The sequence below is a fragment of the Mirounga angustirostris genome, unplaced genomic scaffold, assembly GCF_029215605.1.
Source record: "Mirounga angustirostris isolate CCGP_5_RB_7025 unplaced genomic scaffold, mMirAng1.0.hap1 SCAF_4, whole genome shotgun sequence".
In the NCBI taxonomy this organism is placed as follows: domain Eukaryota; kingdom Metazoa; phylum Chordata; class Mammalia; order Carnivora; family Phocidae; genus Mirounga; species Mirounga angustirostris.
The window spans coordinates 138,281,135-138,298,581 of record NW_026991712.1 but is presented as its reverse complement, the minus strand read 5'-3'; the positions used below and the strand labels follow the sequence as shown (position 1 = coordinate 138,298,581).

Sequence of the window (17,447 nt, the reverse complement as noted above, 5' to 3'; positions counted from 1 at the left end):
CGTGTAAGATTCTAGACTTGACATGGGCACCTCTGGGTTGCCCTATTTTGGATCGGAGGTTGGGAACAGCATTGAATCCACCATTGCTTTTTATGGAGGCTGGTAGTCTTTCATAACTGCCATCCGTAGAAGGGATGGGAAACAAAGCTGAGCGGGAACAGAAAAGCAAGACTTAGGGATTGGGTTTAACCCACTTCTGAGTGGCAATATGAAATTAAACCCTCCTAAGAAGTCCCTAAATTCCCTTTACCACTCTTTCCACAGAACTCCTCTTTTTTCAATCCATGACCAAAGTCATAAAAGGAAAGTGAAAAACAAATCAAAGCAATCCTAGTAACATTTGTGGTAGAAAATCTGACCAGGTTGTTACGTGTGAATTTCATATTCATCTAAACCCCTTTTAGTCTCAATGGGCAAATTTAGGGGTCTTTTGAATACCTGATATTTGGAGAACTGCCAAAAAACACCCAAAGAGCTTCTAATGAGACCTCGGGGGTGTGGGGACGAGGGCTGAACATGGGGACTCCAAGTCCCACCTATGCATTCCCAGCTCCAGCCTAAGGTTAGGGGCAGAGTAGGCCCTTCAAAGGGGGAAAAGTGAAAACACCCCAGGGCTTCTTAGAAGGTACAAAGCTAACCTACCACAAAAACCTCAGTAAATAGGAGAGGGCAAAAAAATCACTCATTCTTTTATTAGTGATCTTCATATTCTTACAGATAGGTACTAGGGCAGTCCTATCATTTCAGATGTGTATTTAAATAGGAATCAAATACATTACATGCATAATTTTCCCTCAAATCATATTTGTGAGATACAAGCCTGGGTAATTCTGCTCCTTTTCCAAAGTGAAATGCAACCCTTGTGTTTCCAAACATCATTACGAAGCGAAGCCAATACCTTCCCATTTCTAAGTTGGACACAAGTAACTATTACATGCTGCTCTGGAAACTATGACAGAACATTATTCATCTGTTTGTTTTAATGGTTCATGGCCAAAAAAAAAACTTTTAAAATTTAATTTTTTTTAAAGATTTTATTTACTTATTCTAGAGTAAGAGAGAGAAAGAGAGAGAGAGAGGAGAGCGGGGGGAGGAGCCCAGGGAGAGGGACAAGCAGACTCCACACTGAGTGTGGAGCCCAACACGGGGTTCGATCCCATGACCTTGAGACCACAACCTGAGCCAAAACCAAGAGTCAGACACTCAACCAACTGAGCCACCCAGGTGCCCCTTAAAATTTAATTTTTTAAAGCAAAAAGGTGGTGTGAGCAAGAGCAAGGGACACTTTTGCTAAGGAAATAAATGTTAACAATTGTCAGTGTCCAGGTGTGGGAAACAGCCCGTGATACTTGACACCTCAGAATTTCTTGTGCTCCCAGAAGTATTCTAGTGAGAGAAGAGATGGTAAGAGTTAGGTGAGTGCTCAGTCTAATAGATTGAGGTCTTCCCTGGGAGTCATTGCGCCTCTGGGTTGATGGGCCGGGATTAGCTTACTTTGAAAGCTGACCTTAAAGGTCAACTATGTTAACACATTACCCTTTTTGATGCCCACTTACAGATCGGTCTTTAGAGAACACAGTTTGTGAGATAAGTTTGGGATCACATATTTAACCCATAATCTCTTGGCCATAGCCAGCCTGAGGCAAAGTCTACTCTTGGCTCACCAGACACCTCCCCTTCCAGGACCCTCACCATCTCTCCTTCATTCTGACCAGCTCTTTCCATGTCTCCACCTGTATTTGTCCTGATGTCCCTTCTCCGAGGGTGTGTAGTTATAGCTGATGATAATTAAATTATCTTCCCTCCTCCTTGTTTGCAGTTAACCAAGGGTGCTTCATGGTCCAAAGTCTTCTCAGGAAAAAGAAAGAGGTATAGGTGGTAGCTTTTTAGACCACATCAGATTCTAATCTGTTCTTAAAGATTCCATGTCTCTGATCATTTATCCATATTGGAATAATTTTGCATTCTTTACTTAGATTCTTAGTTTTATCATGTGTCCCCCCTTTTAAATAAAAAATAGAAGATTTTTACCTTTAAGAAATGTGACTGGGGCACCTGGGTGGCTCATTTGGTTGGGTGGCCTACTCTTGGTTTCGGCTCAGGTCGTGATCTCGGGGTCCTGACTCAGCATGGAGTCTGCTTGTCCCTCTCCCTCTGATCCTTCCCCCACTCACTGTCTCTCTCTCTCTTTCTCAAATAAATAAACGAATATAATCTTTAAAGAGAGAGAGAGATGTGACTGTACTTCCCAAGGAGAACCCTGTTTCTGAGGTGGGTAGCTTTGCACCCAGACCCAAAGTTACTAGAGCTGGCCCTGGAGAGCATGATGTGTGTGGATCTGCCATGGCTATGTTTTAACTGAGCAGCTAATATGTGGCCTGGTTTAAAAAATTTATAAGGGATACTTCCCATCCACCTATGGCCATGATGGTCTTTGGGCAGGCACTGGTAAATTATTATTGCGTTTCCAGAATAGATCATTTCATAGAGACTGAAAGCAGATTGGTGGTTACCAGGAACTGGGGAGAGGGAGAAATAGGGAGTAACTACTAAATGAGTATGGAGTTTTATTTTGCTATGATGAAGAGGTTTTGATACTAGATAGAGAAAAGAAGAAAGAAATTACTTCCTAAATTGCTCACTGGAGCACAACTAGGGGTACCCTATCACACCTAGAGATACTTTGAGCTGTGTGATAGCTTTCCCTCAAACCAAAATTCAGAGCTTTGAGGGCAGGCAGTTTGATGTGATTTCATCTTCATGGCTCAAAATGGAGCTCTTAAGAGGGAGTGAGTGCGGTAAATTCACAAGTGGTGGATTATTTCCTTGACTGCCCTCTGTATCCATGAGGCCGCTGTGCTGTGGGCTTGCAGGCCACTCTCTCTGGCATTCTCGTGAGGAGCCACAAGAAGCAGAACAAAGAAACCTGCTGTGGCTGTGTGAAGTGCCCGTGCTTACAGCAGATCAGTCTGCTTGCAAGCAACCCACAAAGCCACCCCAAAACTTCTCCCCAGATCTGAAGCTGGAAATCCCAACCATTGACCCTCCCACCAGGTCCGTCAACCTTGTCCCTTGGGTATATAAAATTAATTTTTTTAAATTGAGGTGAAATTCACAGAGCATGAAAACTAACCATTTTAAGGTGAGCCAATGGGTAGCAGTTAACATATCCACAATGTTGTGTTAACTACAACCTCTTATCTAGTATCAAAATATCTTCATCATAGCAAAATAAAACTCCATACCCACTGAGTAGTTACTCCCTATTTCTCCCCCCTCCCCCACCCCTGGTAACCACCAATCTGCTTTCTGTCTCTATGAATTTATCTATTCTGGATATATTATATAAAGGGGATCATTAAAATATGTGGTCTTTTGTGTCTGGCTGATCTCCCTTAACGTAACGTTTTCAAGATTCTTCCATGTTGTAGCATGTTTCAGGACTTCATTCCTCCTTTTATAGCTGAATAATATTCTGTTGTGTATACCTACCACATGTTGTCTATCCCTTCACCTGTTGATGAGCACTTGGAGGTTGTTTCCACTTTTTGGCTATTACGTATAGCGCTGCCATGAACAATTGTCTTCCAGTTTTTGAGTACCTGTTTACTATTTTTTTGTTTGAGTAAGATTTTATAGTTAGCAAATTACCTTTATATCCATTCTCTTCCCACTAAGGAGAGGCGTGCATTTTAACTGGTCTTATTACCCCAAAGGGGAAGTTTTTAGGGCCTAACTCATCCATAAGTCTATTAGGCCTGCCCATGCTTCTGTGTAAAATGTGATGAGGAAGAAAGTGGTTTCGGCGCGGAGGATGCTTCTGGCATGTCAGTGGGCTAGCCTGGTACAGCCCCACATCTATCACATCTGTTACAGGTGTTGGTCCGTCAGGCAGCAGGCCTTCTTTTCTACTTCTGAAGATCTGGAGGGGGACGGTTCTTGGCAGCCCCCTTTCCTTCATTCAACAGGGTTCCTGAGTTGTGTGCTTTGCCGGGGGCCTTGAGGAGGGAAGCTGAATCAGACATGGTCCTTGCCTTAGAGTGGTGGCGAGACGGACACTAAACAGACAAACAGAACATGGAGTCAGAGGTGTGTGGGACAGCTGTGATGTGTGATAAAGACGCTGCCTTTGGGGGAGGTCAGTGACGAACTTCCGTGGGGGACTTAGCATCTGGATCTTGAGGACAGGAAGGCACTCACAAGGTGAAGAAGAGAGTGGAAGGCATTCTAGGCCTCAGGAAGAGAGTAAGCCAAGCCAGAGGAACAGCAGATTGCCCCCGCTGTTTTGAGACTAGCAAGGTCATTCGTGTCGCTAGGATGATCAGGTTCATAGGTGTGACTGGCAGGAGGAGGGCTGGAAAAATGGGCAGGGACTAGATGATGAAGGGCCTTGGAGGCCGCCATCAGGAAACTGAAGTGAGTGGGAAACATAATTTTAGGCAGGAAATGACCTGATTGTGTTCTGTGTTTGAAAAGATCACTTGTGACAAAGTGAATGATGACCCAGATGACAGAGATGCCCTGTATTGGTGAGTCCCACACGCTCCATCCCCAGCCCACCTGCTCTGTCATCCTGGCATGAAGCTGGGCCCAGAGCTAACTGTCAAGTCAGGGAAGATTGCCTTCTTCCAGCACAGACCTCTCATCCGTTGCCCCAGCCTATACAGCTTCCAATAAAGATGAGAGTGCCTGCAGCAGCTAGCAGAAGTCCATCTACACTAAGGGCTTCCTGACCAAATAGGTCATCACTCCTGGAAGTGTTTGAATTTAGAAGTAGGCCAAGCCTCAAACAAGTAAGTGAATTGTGAGAGAAGGGAATTCCACCACCCAGGGATAGGCCCAGAGGGAGTGTTATAAGGTTTGTTATAAAGATTAAATGAGGTCATCTGACGGCCTTCCTGACCACCTCACCCCATAGCATCTCCAGTTACGTCTACACACAATAAGGTTCCCACCCTCCCCCATCCTATAAGATTTTTACTTTTTATTTTGAAATATTTTTATAGTTAAGAAAAGTTGCAAAAATAGTACAGAGAGTTTCCATATGTCCTTCATCCCATTCTTCCTAATGTTCATGTCTTGCATAAACATAGTGGGATGATCAAAAGTAAGAAATTATTGGGGCGCCTGGATGTCTCAGTAGGTTAAGCAGCTGACTCTTGATCTCAGCTCAGGTCTCCATCTCAGGGTCGTGGGTTCAAGCCCCGCGTTAGACTCCACACTGGACGTGGAGCCTACATTTAAGAAAAAGGTAATAAATTATCGTTGGTATGATACAAACTAATTTACAGACTTTATTTGAATCGTGCCAGTTTTTCCAGTCATATTTAGGGTTTCTTTTTAAATCACATGACTAAGACAACCATTGAGTTCGTTCTTTTGTGTCCTTAAATTAAGGCAGCCTTCAGAAAGCCTGCCCTCCCTGGAATCTCTAAGGAGAGCAGTTGTGGGCCTCTCATGGTCCAAAATCGGCACAACCCCATTTGGGCATCGGTGAGCAGTATTCTCCATCTTTTCACTTTCCCTACTCCACCCACCCACCCACCCTTTCTCCTCCTTTCCTTCTCCCTGCTTGCAAAACTACAGATAGTCTCCACATGCCCCGTACCATGCAGCGTGCTTTTTCCATCATCAGAGTTCTCTGCTTTAGTCAACTGACCTGAGAGGTTGGCCCGGGAATTTGTAGCTATTGGTTTTCACTGTCGCTGTAAAACCCCCCTTGGGTTGTGACTTGAAATGGCAGCATTTCCTTTTCACTGGTCTCCAGTGGGTCCTGGGTAGATACCCCTATGGCTGCCATATTGGTCGTGGTCATTCTTACTGACCATCCCTCATAAGCTCCTTGGGGAGACCCCTGAGGTGGAAGGATATCAGGGTTGGCAACATGGTAACTAAATTACTTTATGAGTTAGACAACATGAGTCCCCATCACAAAGCATCCCTGCTTCTTGACATCACGGTGAGGTCGCTGGCACATGTCAATGCAAAATTCCATTCCCTTTCACAATGCACCCTCTTCTCCGTAGAAAGAACGCAGCCTTGGGCCATGCTCACTGTAAGTGCCCTTGCACTTTTGCTGCTGTGTGCTCCATGTTTTTGAGTTTGCTCAGCAAAATTAATGATGAAAGAAGTGTGAGCTGGAGAAAAAAGCATAGAGCTGATGAGTGTTGGAGGAGCATTGGTTCCCCTCCAGCCAAAAGCCAGCAGGAAAAATGGAAAGCGTGAAAGGTGATTGTGACTCTATGTTCTAAAGAAAACCTTTTTTGCCACCCGGCACACACCAAGGCATCTTCACAGCAGAAAGCCCCTGTGAGCAGTGCAAAAACCTTCATAAACCATTTGGAGGGAAGCTGTATACCATGGTGTACAAGTGCTAGTTTGGGGCAAATCTAGCTCTTCTACTTGCTGTGTAAATTTAGACAAGTTCTCCGCTCTTTCTGACCCTCAGTTTTCTCATCTGTAAAATGAGGATGATTACATCTTCCCCTTTTTTAGCAGGATTAAATGATTTAATATCAATTGTATGTGTAAGTGAAACTTAACAGTTCCTGGTCCAGAATAAAGGCTCATTTTAAAGTCTCCTATTTATCATTGGGCTGATCTGATCAAAAGTAATACTGAAAACAGGACCATCATTATAGATCTGACAACAGGGTGTAATGGCTTAAGCTTATACTTTAAGTTTAAATCCTAGCTCCATGGGGCGCCTGGGTGGCTCAGTTGGTTAAGCAACTGCCTTCGGCTCAGGTCATGATCCTGGAGTCCCCGGATCGAGTCCCGCATCGGGCTCCCTGCTCGGCAGGGAGTCTGCTTCTCCCTCTGACCCTCCTCCCTCTCATGCTCTCTGTCTCTCATTCTCTCTGTCTCAAATAAATAAACAAAATCTTTAAAAAAAATAAATAAAAATAAATCCTAGCTCCACCAAGAACTGGCTTTGTGAATTTGGGCCAGTTATTTCTCTGAACCTGAGTCTCTCCCTCTGTAAAAGAAGGATAATAATGCCACATAAGGGACTATTTGGAAGAAAGCACTTAGCATGGTACCCAGCACAAAGAGTGGCAGACACTTAATAGAGGTTTGTTTTCCTAGCGCTGTGGTTCTCAACCACATTCAAATCACCTGAGAGCTTTTTAAAAAGCATGCATGCCTCTACCACATCCCCAGAGAGTATGATTTAGTAAGTCTGAGGTGGGGCTTAGGCATTGGGGTTTTCAAAAGCTTTCTGGGGAGATTCTTCAGAGCAGCCGGGGCTGAGAACTACTCCCTCGAAGATGACATTACACACCGTTTTTTTTGTTTTGTTTTGTTTTGCTTTGCTTTGCTTTTTATATCTGTCCCCAAGAGACTGGTCAGAATATCAGGAATTCTGGGCACAGTCAAAAATTCAATACACCTGCAGCTCTAAGCCCTTGATAAGAAATATGCAGCCAAGGAACTGCATTCCTTTTTATTATGGAAAAAAAAAAGTATTCAAAGAGTCTTTTTAGAGTCTTGAACTGGAAAGGTGGTAAGAAGTTTAGCCTAAGCCTCACACATAAAATATGGGGACTCCCAGTAGGTTGGGGATTTACATCTGGGGTTAATTCCAGGGTTTTGTCCTCCCAAGAGATATAAATTGAGGCCTTGAGAGTTTAATGTGGGGGAGGAAGACGTGTTCTCATAACGACACCTTAAAAGTCCAGGACTCTGCTAATGCCTAGGGATAGAAAAGCATCATCGGTAATAGCAGGGGGTGGTGTGGCTGTGCATTCTGGTCTCAGTACTTTGGTTTCCAAGATCCAAGGCTAGGTCATCGAGAAACTTCTTTCTCCCCATAGGTTTACAGTATTAGTTACCCAATAAAAGTGGGGTTAATTTTACAACCCAGGTAAAATTTAAGCCAAAAAGGCTTCAACATTACTCTAGGATTTATGAAAGTAAACATGCAGGATTTTACATTAAAATTTCAATGTCTTCATGTCAGGTATGTGATATATTCATTTGTATGTGTACTTACAGGTTAAGTTTTTAAGAGCTTTGCAATGCAAACTGTTTTGGGAACTAAAGCGAAGATACTTCCCCCCCACACACACACACCCCATCTCTACCTCCAAAAAGACTGTTAGAGTGAATAGGAAGTAGAGAGCTGCTGGAAACTGGTCTTTTAATGATCAGCTTTATCAGATTTTTTTCACCTGGTTTCCTGTTAGAGCAGGCTTTCTAGATTCCCACACTGAACCCCCAAGGGGGGATGTCTAGGGCCATCAGACTGACTAGAGTTGATTTTACAAAATAGGAGCTTAGTAAATAATTGTACTTTAAATAAATGTCTTCTTTGGTAATCATAAATACTTCAATAATAAGCATGTGTTACCTCTGAGTAGCACTTTACATTGTTTGATAGGGTCCTCATGACTTTCACTTATAGGGTAGAGAGGTCAATGATTATCTTCATCTTATAGATAAGAAAACCATAGCTCAGAGGACTCAGATTGGCTAAGGAAAGGCAAATGTTAAGCCCGGGAAGACAATTTCCTTCTCCTGACTTTGGCTCTAAAGTACTTTAACTTAGAAGAAACTGAAGAGGAAAACTGATCTTTTTATTTAGACAATGTACTGATTCCAGCCATGTTAACAGAGGGGGAGCCTCCAGGGTGAGGTCAGCCCAGAAGCGTGGCAAGTGGCCTTTTGTTTGGCTGTGGTCTGCTTTTGAGAACCAGCTGGATATTCTGTACTCTGGTGTCTTGTACTTATGGTAGGCCCTCGTGGGATGTTATAGCCTCTAGCCTTTCAAGCTAAAGCTGCCATCTTGGGTCCGACCCTCCAGCCTTCGATGTCCCGCCATTTGCCACACTGACGCTAATCACACCATCTGGCATCCCCTCGTCTTCAGAATAAAATCTACTCCCCCTACTTTTTTTATTATCATTTTGAGGCAACAAAATTTTTTAAGATTATTTTTAAAGTTGTCGGGGATCACGAAAGCACGATTTTCATTGACACGTACTCTAGATTTCCTGGAATTTAGTGACTCATTTGAAATTGTGCAGTCCCCGGGTTGCCTGGAGTCTCTCTGTTGGGTAGAGATAATGGGTCTTAAGCAGCGAAGAGCCACATAACTGCGCTGCCCTCTGGTTTCTTTCCAGCTGCACCCAGCTTCTCACCCCATGGAGCCTCCTAATTGACACATCAGTTGGAGTGGATCTTGTGGATAATGCGCCCACGGCTTTGTAGCAAATGAAGCAGAAATAATCTGTGCTTAAAAAACAAAAAACTGTAGAACATGTGCCCAGATTCCCAACTCATTTCCTCTTTACTTTTATAACTACATCACCACCAGCTGCGAAAATAAAAGTGCTTTCTCCCCTATTTAAGGATGATTTTGCGCTTCAGAGTGATTTTCTGGGGGTGAAGGAAACTTGACCAACGTGACCAGCAGATATTTTAAGTGATGGGTGGAACTGAGGAAAAGCCGGACTCCTTAGGCCTGCCTTGGGGCTACTGTGCTCAGCTTCTCCCCCTAGCGACTGTTTCGGACATGACACAGTGAGAGCCAACTGGATGTAAATGTATACCAGCCCCTAATGTCTGTGCTCTGTTTCTAGAGATGAGTTTGAAGAAGATGGATTCTGTCAGCCATACAGAGGGATTGCGTGTGCAAGATTTATTGGCAACCGCACTGTCTATATGGAGTCTTTGCACATGCAAGGGGAAATAGAAAATCAGATCACAGGTAGGTAACACTAATGAAACTGTACTGATACCTTGTATAACTCTTTTTCTCACCAAACGTTTTCTTGAGCTCCTCTCTTGACAAAGGATTGGGCTAGGCATAGGGGTTAGGAGCTGGACCACAAAGAAGCAGGAGATACGACCTCTCTGTTCTGGAATGTTCATTAGAATACTTTATTGAAGGTTGTTGCTCTTAGAGGAAAAGGGTGCTCTGAAAAGTCTCACATTCATTCAGACACTCGATGAAGATTATTAGTGTTTTGGGGCATACCAGGAACTGGACGGGGCACTGGGGATATGCCGGTGTGATGAATAAGCCAGCTTACATCACTGCCCTCATAGAGTTACTGCTTGGAGACAATATCGTGTAGACTGAAAGTCATGTAAACTCTAAATCAATTTAGAGTCTAGAATTCTGGACACCAATACTGTGACTTTGGGGAAATCTCTTATTCTTCATGAAAATCTCTCTCTTCATCAGTGGAATGAGTGATGTGGCAGGATGATCATAAGTCTCTTCCTGCTCTAGCCTTCTCTTATTTTACCCTTCATGTTTCTGAATCAAAAGTATCTTTTTAATGGAAATCCAATAGTGACGCACTTTCTAGCATGCATGAGCAAAGCAGTGTAGGCCACCTTGTACAATTTTGTACACCTGGTTCTGGTGGTTACAGCAGCCTTGTGTTTCTTCCATTAGTGTAGTTATGCCCCGTTGCCACATACCCTTGCAAGCCATTAAAATTGCCTTTATGGGATTCTAATAAGGTTGCCAGCTTTAGCAAATAAAAATACAGGACACCCAGTTACATTTGAATTTCAGATAAACAGTGGATAGTTTTTTACTGTAAGTATGTTCCAAATGTTTACCTGAGGTTCAAAGGAAATGAAGTGCCTTGTAGTTTATCTGGCAACCTTAGGATTGAACAAACCTGAGGCAGGTGCACAGAACAGCGAAGCATCTAGAAACTATGTCCTGAGGAATATGAAGGAACTAAGAGGAGCCCAGGGGAGCTATTTAACCTAGAGAAGCAACTATAGAAAGCTGGAGTTACCACCTGCTGAAGAACTTTCAGGAGGACGAACTCTGAAATGCCAGAGGACAGAAGCAGGACTGACTAATGGGGAGGGGCTGTTGAAGGCACATTTCAACCTAATATAAGAACACCTTAACATATTTTTTCACTAAGTATTCACAAAAATAAATGGGAGTTCCGATGTCAATGTTTCATCACCCACTTGTAATAATCATCTCTTAGACATTTTCAGTGGACATCTGCTTACTGGAAATTATTACAATTAAAAAAAGCCACTTAATTTTGTGTAACCCGGCATTTCCCAAACTTGTTTGGCTCTGGAACCCTAGTTTCTCAAACACTATGACTATGCTACAGAGCGACTGTTCTGAGGAACATACATTGGGAGACAGCGTACCAACCACCCCCAGGCTGTCTCATGAGGTAAAGCTCCTTTCAGTGCAAAGGGAGGCAAGTACTCTTTCCGTCCACGGATGCCGAGCTGAGTAAAAAGTCAGGCTAAGTGACCACTGATACACAGCCTGGAATGACTGCATTGTGCTTTTTTGAGAACTTCCAAGAGAATTGCCTCATTTTCAGAAAATGGAATAGGGAATATCAGAGACACAAAGAAATTAAAGTTGCCCAGAGTCACCCACCTCAGAGGCAAGACACAGAACCAAATCCTGGGATCAGGCTCCGCCACCGCAGACAGCGAGTTCTGCCCTGCAGCTGTCAAATGTTTTAGAAGTTTCATAAAACTAATAAAAAAGTACCGGATGAAACACAAAGTTCTGTTGCTTTGTAGTAAAAATGAAAAATATATTGTGCTTTAACCTAATTAATTCTTTTTATTAGGAAACGGTACATATGTAACTTAATCCTGTTTTTTTAGCTTTGTAGTCAAAATGATTTTTTTCCAAGCCAGTGAAAGTAAGCCGCTTGGACATCTGAACTGAATCTCCTCTTGGCCTTGTGTGAGTGCAGCGGATTCCTTCCGATGTATGTTTCTCTCTGGTATCTATTGACCAGATAACCAAAGGAGATAAACCCTGGCCCTTGGGAGTTAATAACTGTGTTTGTTTTCCAGCTGCCTTCACCATGATCGGCACCTCCAGCCACTTATCTGATAAGTGCTCCCAGTTTGCCATTCCTTCTCTGTGCCACTACGCCTTCCCGTACTGCGACGAGACCTCATCCATCCCGAAGCCCCGGGACCTGTGTCGCGATGAATGTGAAATCCTGGAAAACGTCCTGTGTCAAACAGAGTACATTTTTGCAAGATCAAATCCCATGATCCTGATGAGGCTGAAACTGCCAAACTGTGAAGATCTCCCCCAGCCTGAGAGCCCTGAAGCCGCAAACTGCATCCGGATTGGAATTCCCATGGCGGATCCTATCAATAAAAGTAGGTGGTAACTCCTGACCTTCTGTGCTGCCTGGGGGCCAGCAACCCCATGGCGTAGTGAAAACTGGACCTCGATCTGTAGCAAGGATTCTTACTGGTAAACAGGCAGATTACCTTCCAGTGGGCCAAATGCTGTGTGGGGGCGGAGCTTTCAGTGGTGGATTGGATGCTGTCCCTATCCTCAAGAAGCTTCATGAAGATGATAATCTCTAAATATGGTTGCTGGTTCTTCAGTGACTTAAATAGAATTGCCATTTGACCCGCAGTGCCAGTCCTGGAGGGTACACTCACAAGAATTTGAAAAAGGTGTTCAAACAAAAACTTGTATGCAGGTGTTCATAACAGGTCTATTCACAATGGCTGAAAGGTAGAAACAACCCAAGTGTCCATCGGCAGATGAGTGGATAAACAAATTGTGGTATATCTATATAAGGAAATATGATTCACCCATAAAAAGGAATAAAATCCTGGGGTGCCTGGGTGGCTCAGATGGTTAAGCATCTGTCTGCCTTCGGCTCAGGTCATGATCTCCAGGTCCTGGGATCGAGTCCCACATCGGGCTCCCAGCTCAGCAGGGAGTCTGCTTCTCCCTCTACCTCTGCCTCTCCCTCTGCTTTTGCTCTCTCTGTCTCTCTCTCAAATGAATAAATAAGATCTTTAAAAAAAAAAAAAAAGGAATAAAATCCTGTTACATGCTACAACATGGCTGAAACTTGAAAGTATTATGAAAGCCAAAGAAGCCAGAAACCATTGTGTGATTCCATTTCTATGAAATATCCAGGATAGACAAACCCATGGAGACAGAAAGCCCATTAGTGGTTACCAGGGATGGGGTGGGGGGCTTGGGGAGTGACTGCTGAGTGAGTATAGGGTTTCCTTGGGGATGATCCAGGTGTTCTGGAATGAGATAGTGGTGAAGGTTGCACAATATTTTGAATGTTCTAAATACACTAATGGTAAATTTTATGATATGTATATTGTACCACAATTTAAAATACATATCCATGGAGCTTGCCTCTATCCACTGTCCTCTCAATTCTGTTCCTCTATAACTTCCCATTCACCTAGAATTAAACTCACTGGTAGTTTTTTAGTTTCCTTTTGTAATTTAATATTATGCTATTAGTTATATGAATTAAGGCATCTAAAACACTTAGAACTATGCTTAGCACTTAATAATAGCAATATCTTCATTATTACTATTATTTTATCATTACCCCTCCATATTTTGATTGATTTCAACTCAATGGATTTTTGCAGTGCTTTCAAGTAACAGCCTTGTGGTCCCCTGGGAAGAGGACTTCCTTCTCCAAAAGACCCAGTCCATCAGCACAGAGTGGCCCTAACTTCTGTTAGAAACCCACATGCACTGCTCCTAGTGAACATTTTCTGGGAACTAGATTCTTTATCCCACGATTCATGTCTAAAGACATCAAGCAAAAATGGAAAGAAGCGTTCGGCTTGAACCTTTCCTGAACCATTCACTATGAAATTACTCCTGTGCCCCCGAGTCCCGCCCCCAGTTCTGATTTTTGTGTGTGTGTGTTCAGTATTAAAAGGCCTTGTGGAGGACTGGTTTTATTCCTGACGCATGAGCTTTAAATCCTCCCAGGAATGTAGCTGCCAGGCAGGACCGGTGTCCCAGCCCGGCAAGCAGGGAGACTGCCCACATGGCCCCTGACCAGCAGGGGAGCCTTAGCCATGAGGTTAATTGCAAGTCCTTCTTCCAGAAACTGCTGTCTGGGAGCTCCAGCATCTCTTGTTTCTTTCTCACGGTTTGGGCCATTCTCCCTTCCGTTTTTCAGATCACAGGTGCTATAACAACACAGGTGTGGACTACCGGGGAACCGTGAGTGTGACCAAATCAGGGCGCCAGTGCCAGCCGTGGAATTCCCAGTACCCCCACATGCACACCTTTACCGCCCTCCGTTTCCCGGAGCTGAACGGGGGCCATTCCTACTGCCGCAATCCAGGGAATCAGGAGGAGGCTCCCTGGTGCTTCACCTTGGATGAAAATTTCAAGTCTGACCTGTGCGACATCCCAGCCTGTGGTAAATGCCCTTAACGTATTCAGGGACTTTTATTTTTTTTATTTTATTTTTTTATTTTTTTAAAGATTTGATTTATTTATTCGAGAGAGAGAGAGCATGAGAGGGGGAGGGTCAGAGGGAGAAGCAGACTCCCCGCCGAGCAGGGAGCCCGATGCGGGACTCGATCCCGGGACTCCAGGATCATGACCTGAGCCGAAGACAGTCGCTTAACCAACTGAGCCACCCAGGCGCCCTATTCAGGGACTTTTAAAAGAGCCCCTCTCTCTCTCCCTGCCCTTAGCAGAGTCGATAAGGGGGCAAAGGAGAGGGGTCGTGTTTGCTAGATCCCAAACTATGTTTCTAAGGCAGATAAAACTTGCTGCGTCTATATAAAACACCTTTTAGGGTACCAGCTCACACTCTCTGGGAGCAAACTACTTTATTCCCACAGCCATTGTGATTAGTGGGTGTAACAGGTGCAAGGGAATCAGCTCATCACAGTCAGTCATGTAGAAAAAGACATTCCCTTCCATGGTCCATGTCCACATACAGCCATTTTAGCATGACAGGTGTACTGGAAGCCGAAAGAGAACTGTTTTCCCTTTGTCCTTGAGAACACCCACGAGGCAGGATGAATCTACAGGTGTTAGTCATCCAGGGCAATGTGTAGCTAAACTGTGTCGTCTGTGTCATCCTGTTATGCCACAGAAGTGTGGGAAGAAAATGAAATTCCTGAATCAGTTTGTTCCATTTCCTAGAAAACTGTTTGGAGGGTAGGAGAAAGAAAAGAGAATGAAAATAAGGGCGAACCCTGGAGTTTGGGACTGTTTTGGAACTGACTCTTCTTCCTGATCCTAGTTCTCATAGATAATGTCAACTGGGCTCTCCAGGCATACAGTCCAGTGTCGCTGTGGGGAAAGCCATAGCAGGAAAATGGACATAATAATAACATCCACCTGGGGGGTACTGGGAGAATAAATGGGTTGTTAAAAAAAACTCTATGATGTCTTGAAGATAGTAAATGCTTAACCAATAATATAGTCAATATATAAAGAGGAATCTACTATAATTGGTATGTAGTCAACAGAGAGAGAGGAATGTTTGCTCTCAGTTTAGCAAATATTGAGAGCCCACTGTGGAGCAGGGGTTTTGAAAGAGAAATAAAATGTGATTCACATTACAATCACAATGCAGTGCGTATGATGCAATAGAAGTTAGCACGAATGTTATGGAACAAAGAGGAAGCTAAAACATACCAAAAAGGCCCCTAGGAAGAAGTAATAAAAATGTTAAAAAGAAACTTTAGTGATGAAAATGTGGGAAACTATTATTCTATAATTTCATTCTTATGTGTTACCTGTTACTATATTGTCTTCTCTTGCAAAATGATTTTATGGGTGGTTAAACATGCCAAGTTTGAGAAAGAGGACCAGACCCCTTTTGTATTGCTGGGCTTTAAACTGCCTTCATATACAGCATAAAGAACAAATTATGAAGTAAAACTCTTCCAGAGCCACCATTGGAAACTTCAAAGCAAATTATCCGGTATTTTTTAAATGGTGTGCCCTTAATAATTCATGACTTTTCCCACATGCTATATTCAACATTAATAGGAAAGGAATTAAAATAAAATGTAGATTTATAATCATTTACTTAGCTGTCCACCCCTTTTCATAAACCAGATAAGGTACAAAGATCTATAAGAAAGTCAAGGATGAAAAGCATCACTAACTGAGCGCCTTCAATGTGTCAGGCATGGTGCTTGGGGTTTTCATAGGCTTTATACTTGCCCTTACACTGTGATGGGTATTATTAACCCTATGTTGCCGATGTTACACCCAACTACCTAATGGCATGTCTGTCTGACTCCAACCTCATCTTCATGCTACTCTACCATGCTATCTCAGAATACTGACATGTGTCCTTAAGGAGACCAAATGAATTATTTCAGGAAAGAAACACATTGTACGTTCCTCTCTGGGTAAATGCAATTGTCCTTTGGGTGACTTCTGACCCTTAATTTCCAACTAGAAGTAGGGAGGTAATTTGTTCATAAACTGGATGATTTGTTGATAAGCTGATTCAAGCCTTATTACAATTAGTTTAGTTTAGTCAAGACTCTAAATTATACCTTAAAAAGTATGGTTTTCATTTCAGTGACCTTCCTGAAGCAATCAGAACAAATACAGACTTTGAGGGATGAAAGAAATCTTTAAACAGTCTTTCAGACTGTGGATATAGAGAGAAAGATCACTTACATCTCACAAAACACTTACCATGTGCCTGTACAATGCTCTGCACTTTACATATTCATGTGCATTTAAAACTCATATCCACACCATAGGGTAAGTGTTAGTGTAGTCGACTGAGGTTCAGAAGGGCTAAAGGACTGGTCTACATCACACAGATGATGAGATTGGACCGGAACCCTCCTCTATCTACATATAACTCTGACCAAACTCAAAGCTTACAGCTCTTTTCCCCAGACACGCTGCTAGCTTCCATTTCAAGATTTTTTTCAGAAATAGATAAAAGAATGACAATAGGCTGCACCTCTGGATTCTAGTATACAGATTCTCCTAATATGCTATGACATCAAAAAGTGTTCCCTTACTGATGAGGAAGTCCACCCTCGTATTACTCTGTATTAGCATAGTATTAATCAGTACAGTGATGTTAGAAACCCTGAGACCCTTTCTTTCTGAATATCAGTCCACAGAGGACAAGTTAACATTCTGACCACTGGTTAGTTCTTGTCATGTGAGAGATAAATTTAAATGAATGCTAAATCTAGAGATGACAAGGCAGTTTTCTCCACTTACAATAATTTTTATCAAAAAGAGCATCTTCATTTCATGTTGAAAGGAAACAGTTCCTCTTGAATTCTTCAAGCCAAGCCACAAGTACATCCATTAAAGGCACAGGGAATCCTTGACATTGATCAAGAAGCAGCTGCTGGGAGGCCAGTGGCTCCCCAAGGGGAGAATTAAAGAAGAAAACAGGTTGGCATCAGCTGTTGTCACTGGGCAAGGCTTCTCGGAATTGCCCCTCAATAGACCACCTCTAGCAACTTAGTGATAATAGCATAACACTGCCTGTGAGCATTGATTTTCTTTCTCTTTCATTCTTATAAAAATTATGAAAGAGAAAGTAGGAATTTCCTGCCCTCTTTTACCATATGAGAAAACCAAGGCCCAGGGAAGTGGTAGGACTTACCCAAGATCACCAATCAACAAATAGAAACCAGGTCTCCTATCTCGAGGACCACTCACTGCTCTTTGTTCT

At 43.1% G+C, this 17,447-nt stretch overlaps 1 protein-coding gene across 2 annotated transcripts in view; it reads left to right on the top strand.

Moving 5' to 3' along the window:
• Nucleotides 1-17,447, top strand: part of LOC123859532 (inactive tyrosine-protein kinase transmembrane receptor ROR1) — a 478,330-nt gene that overhangs the window by 350,539 nt on the left and 110,344 nt on the right. For both annotated transcript variants that reach the window (XM_054512827.2, XM_064589028.1), the window contains exons 5-7: nt 9,585-9,712; nt 11,815-12,132; nt 13,938-14,183. In XM_054512827.2, coding sequence (XP_054368802.1) covers nt 9,585-9,712; nt 11,815-12,132; nt 13,938-14,183 — 692 coding nt within the window. The remainder of the gene's footprint in view (nt 1-9,584; nt 9,713-11,814; nt 12,133-13,937; nt 14,184-17,447) is intronic.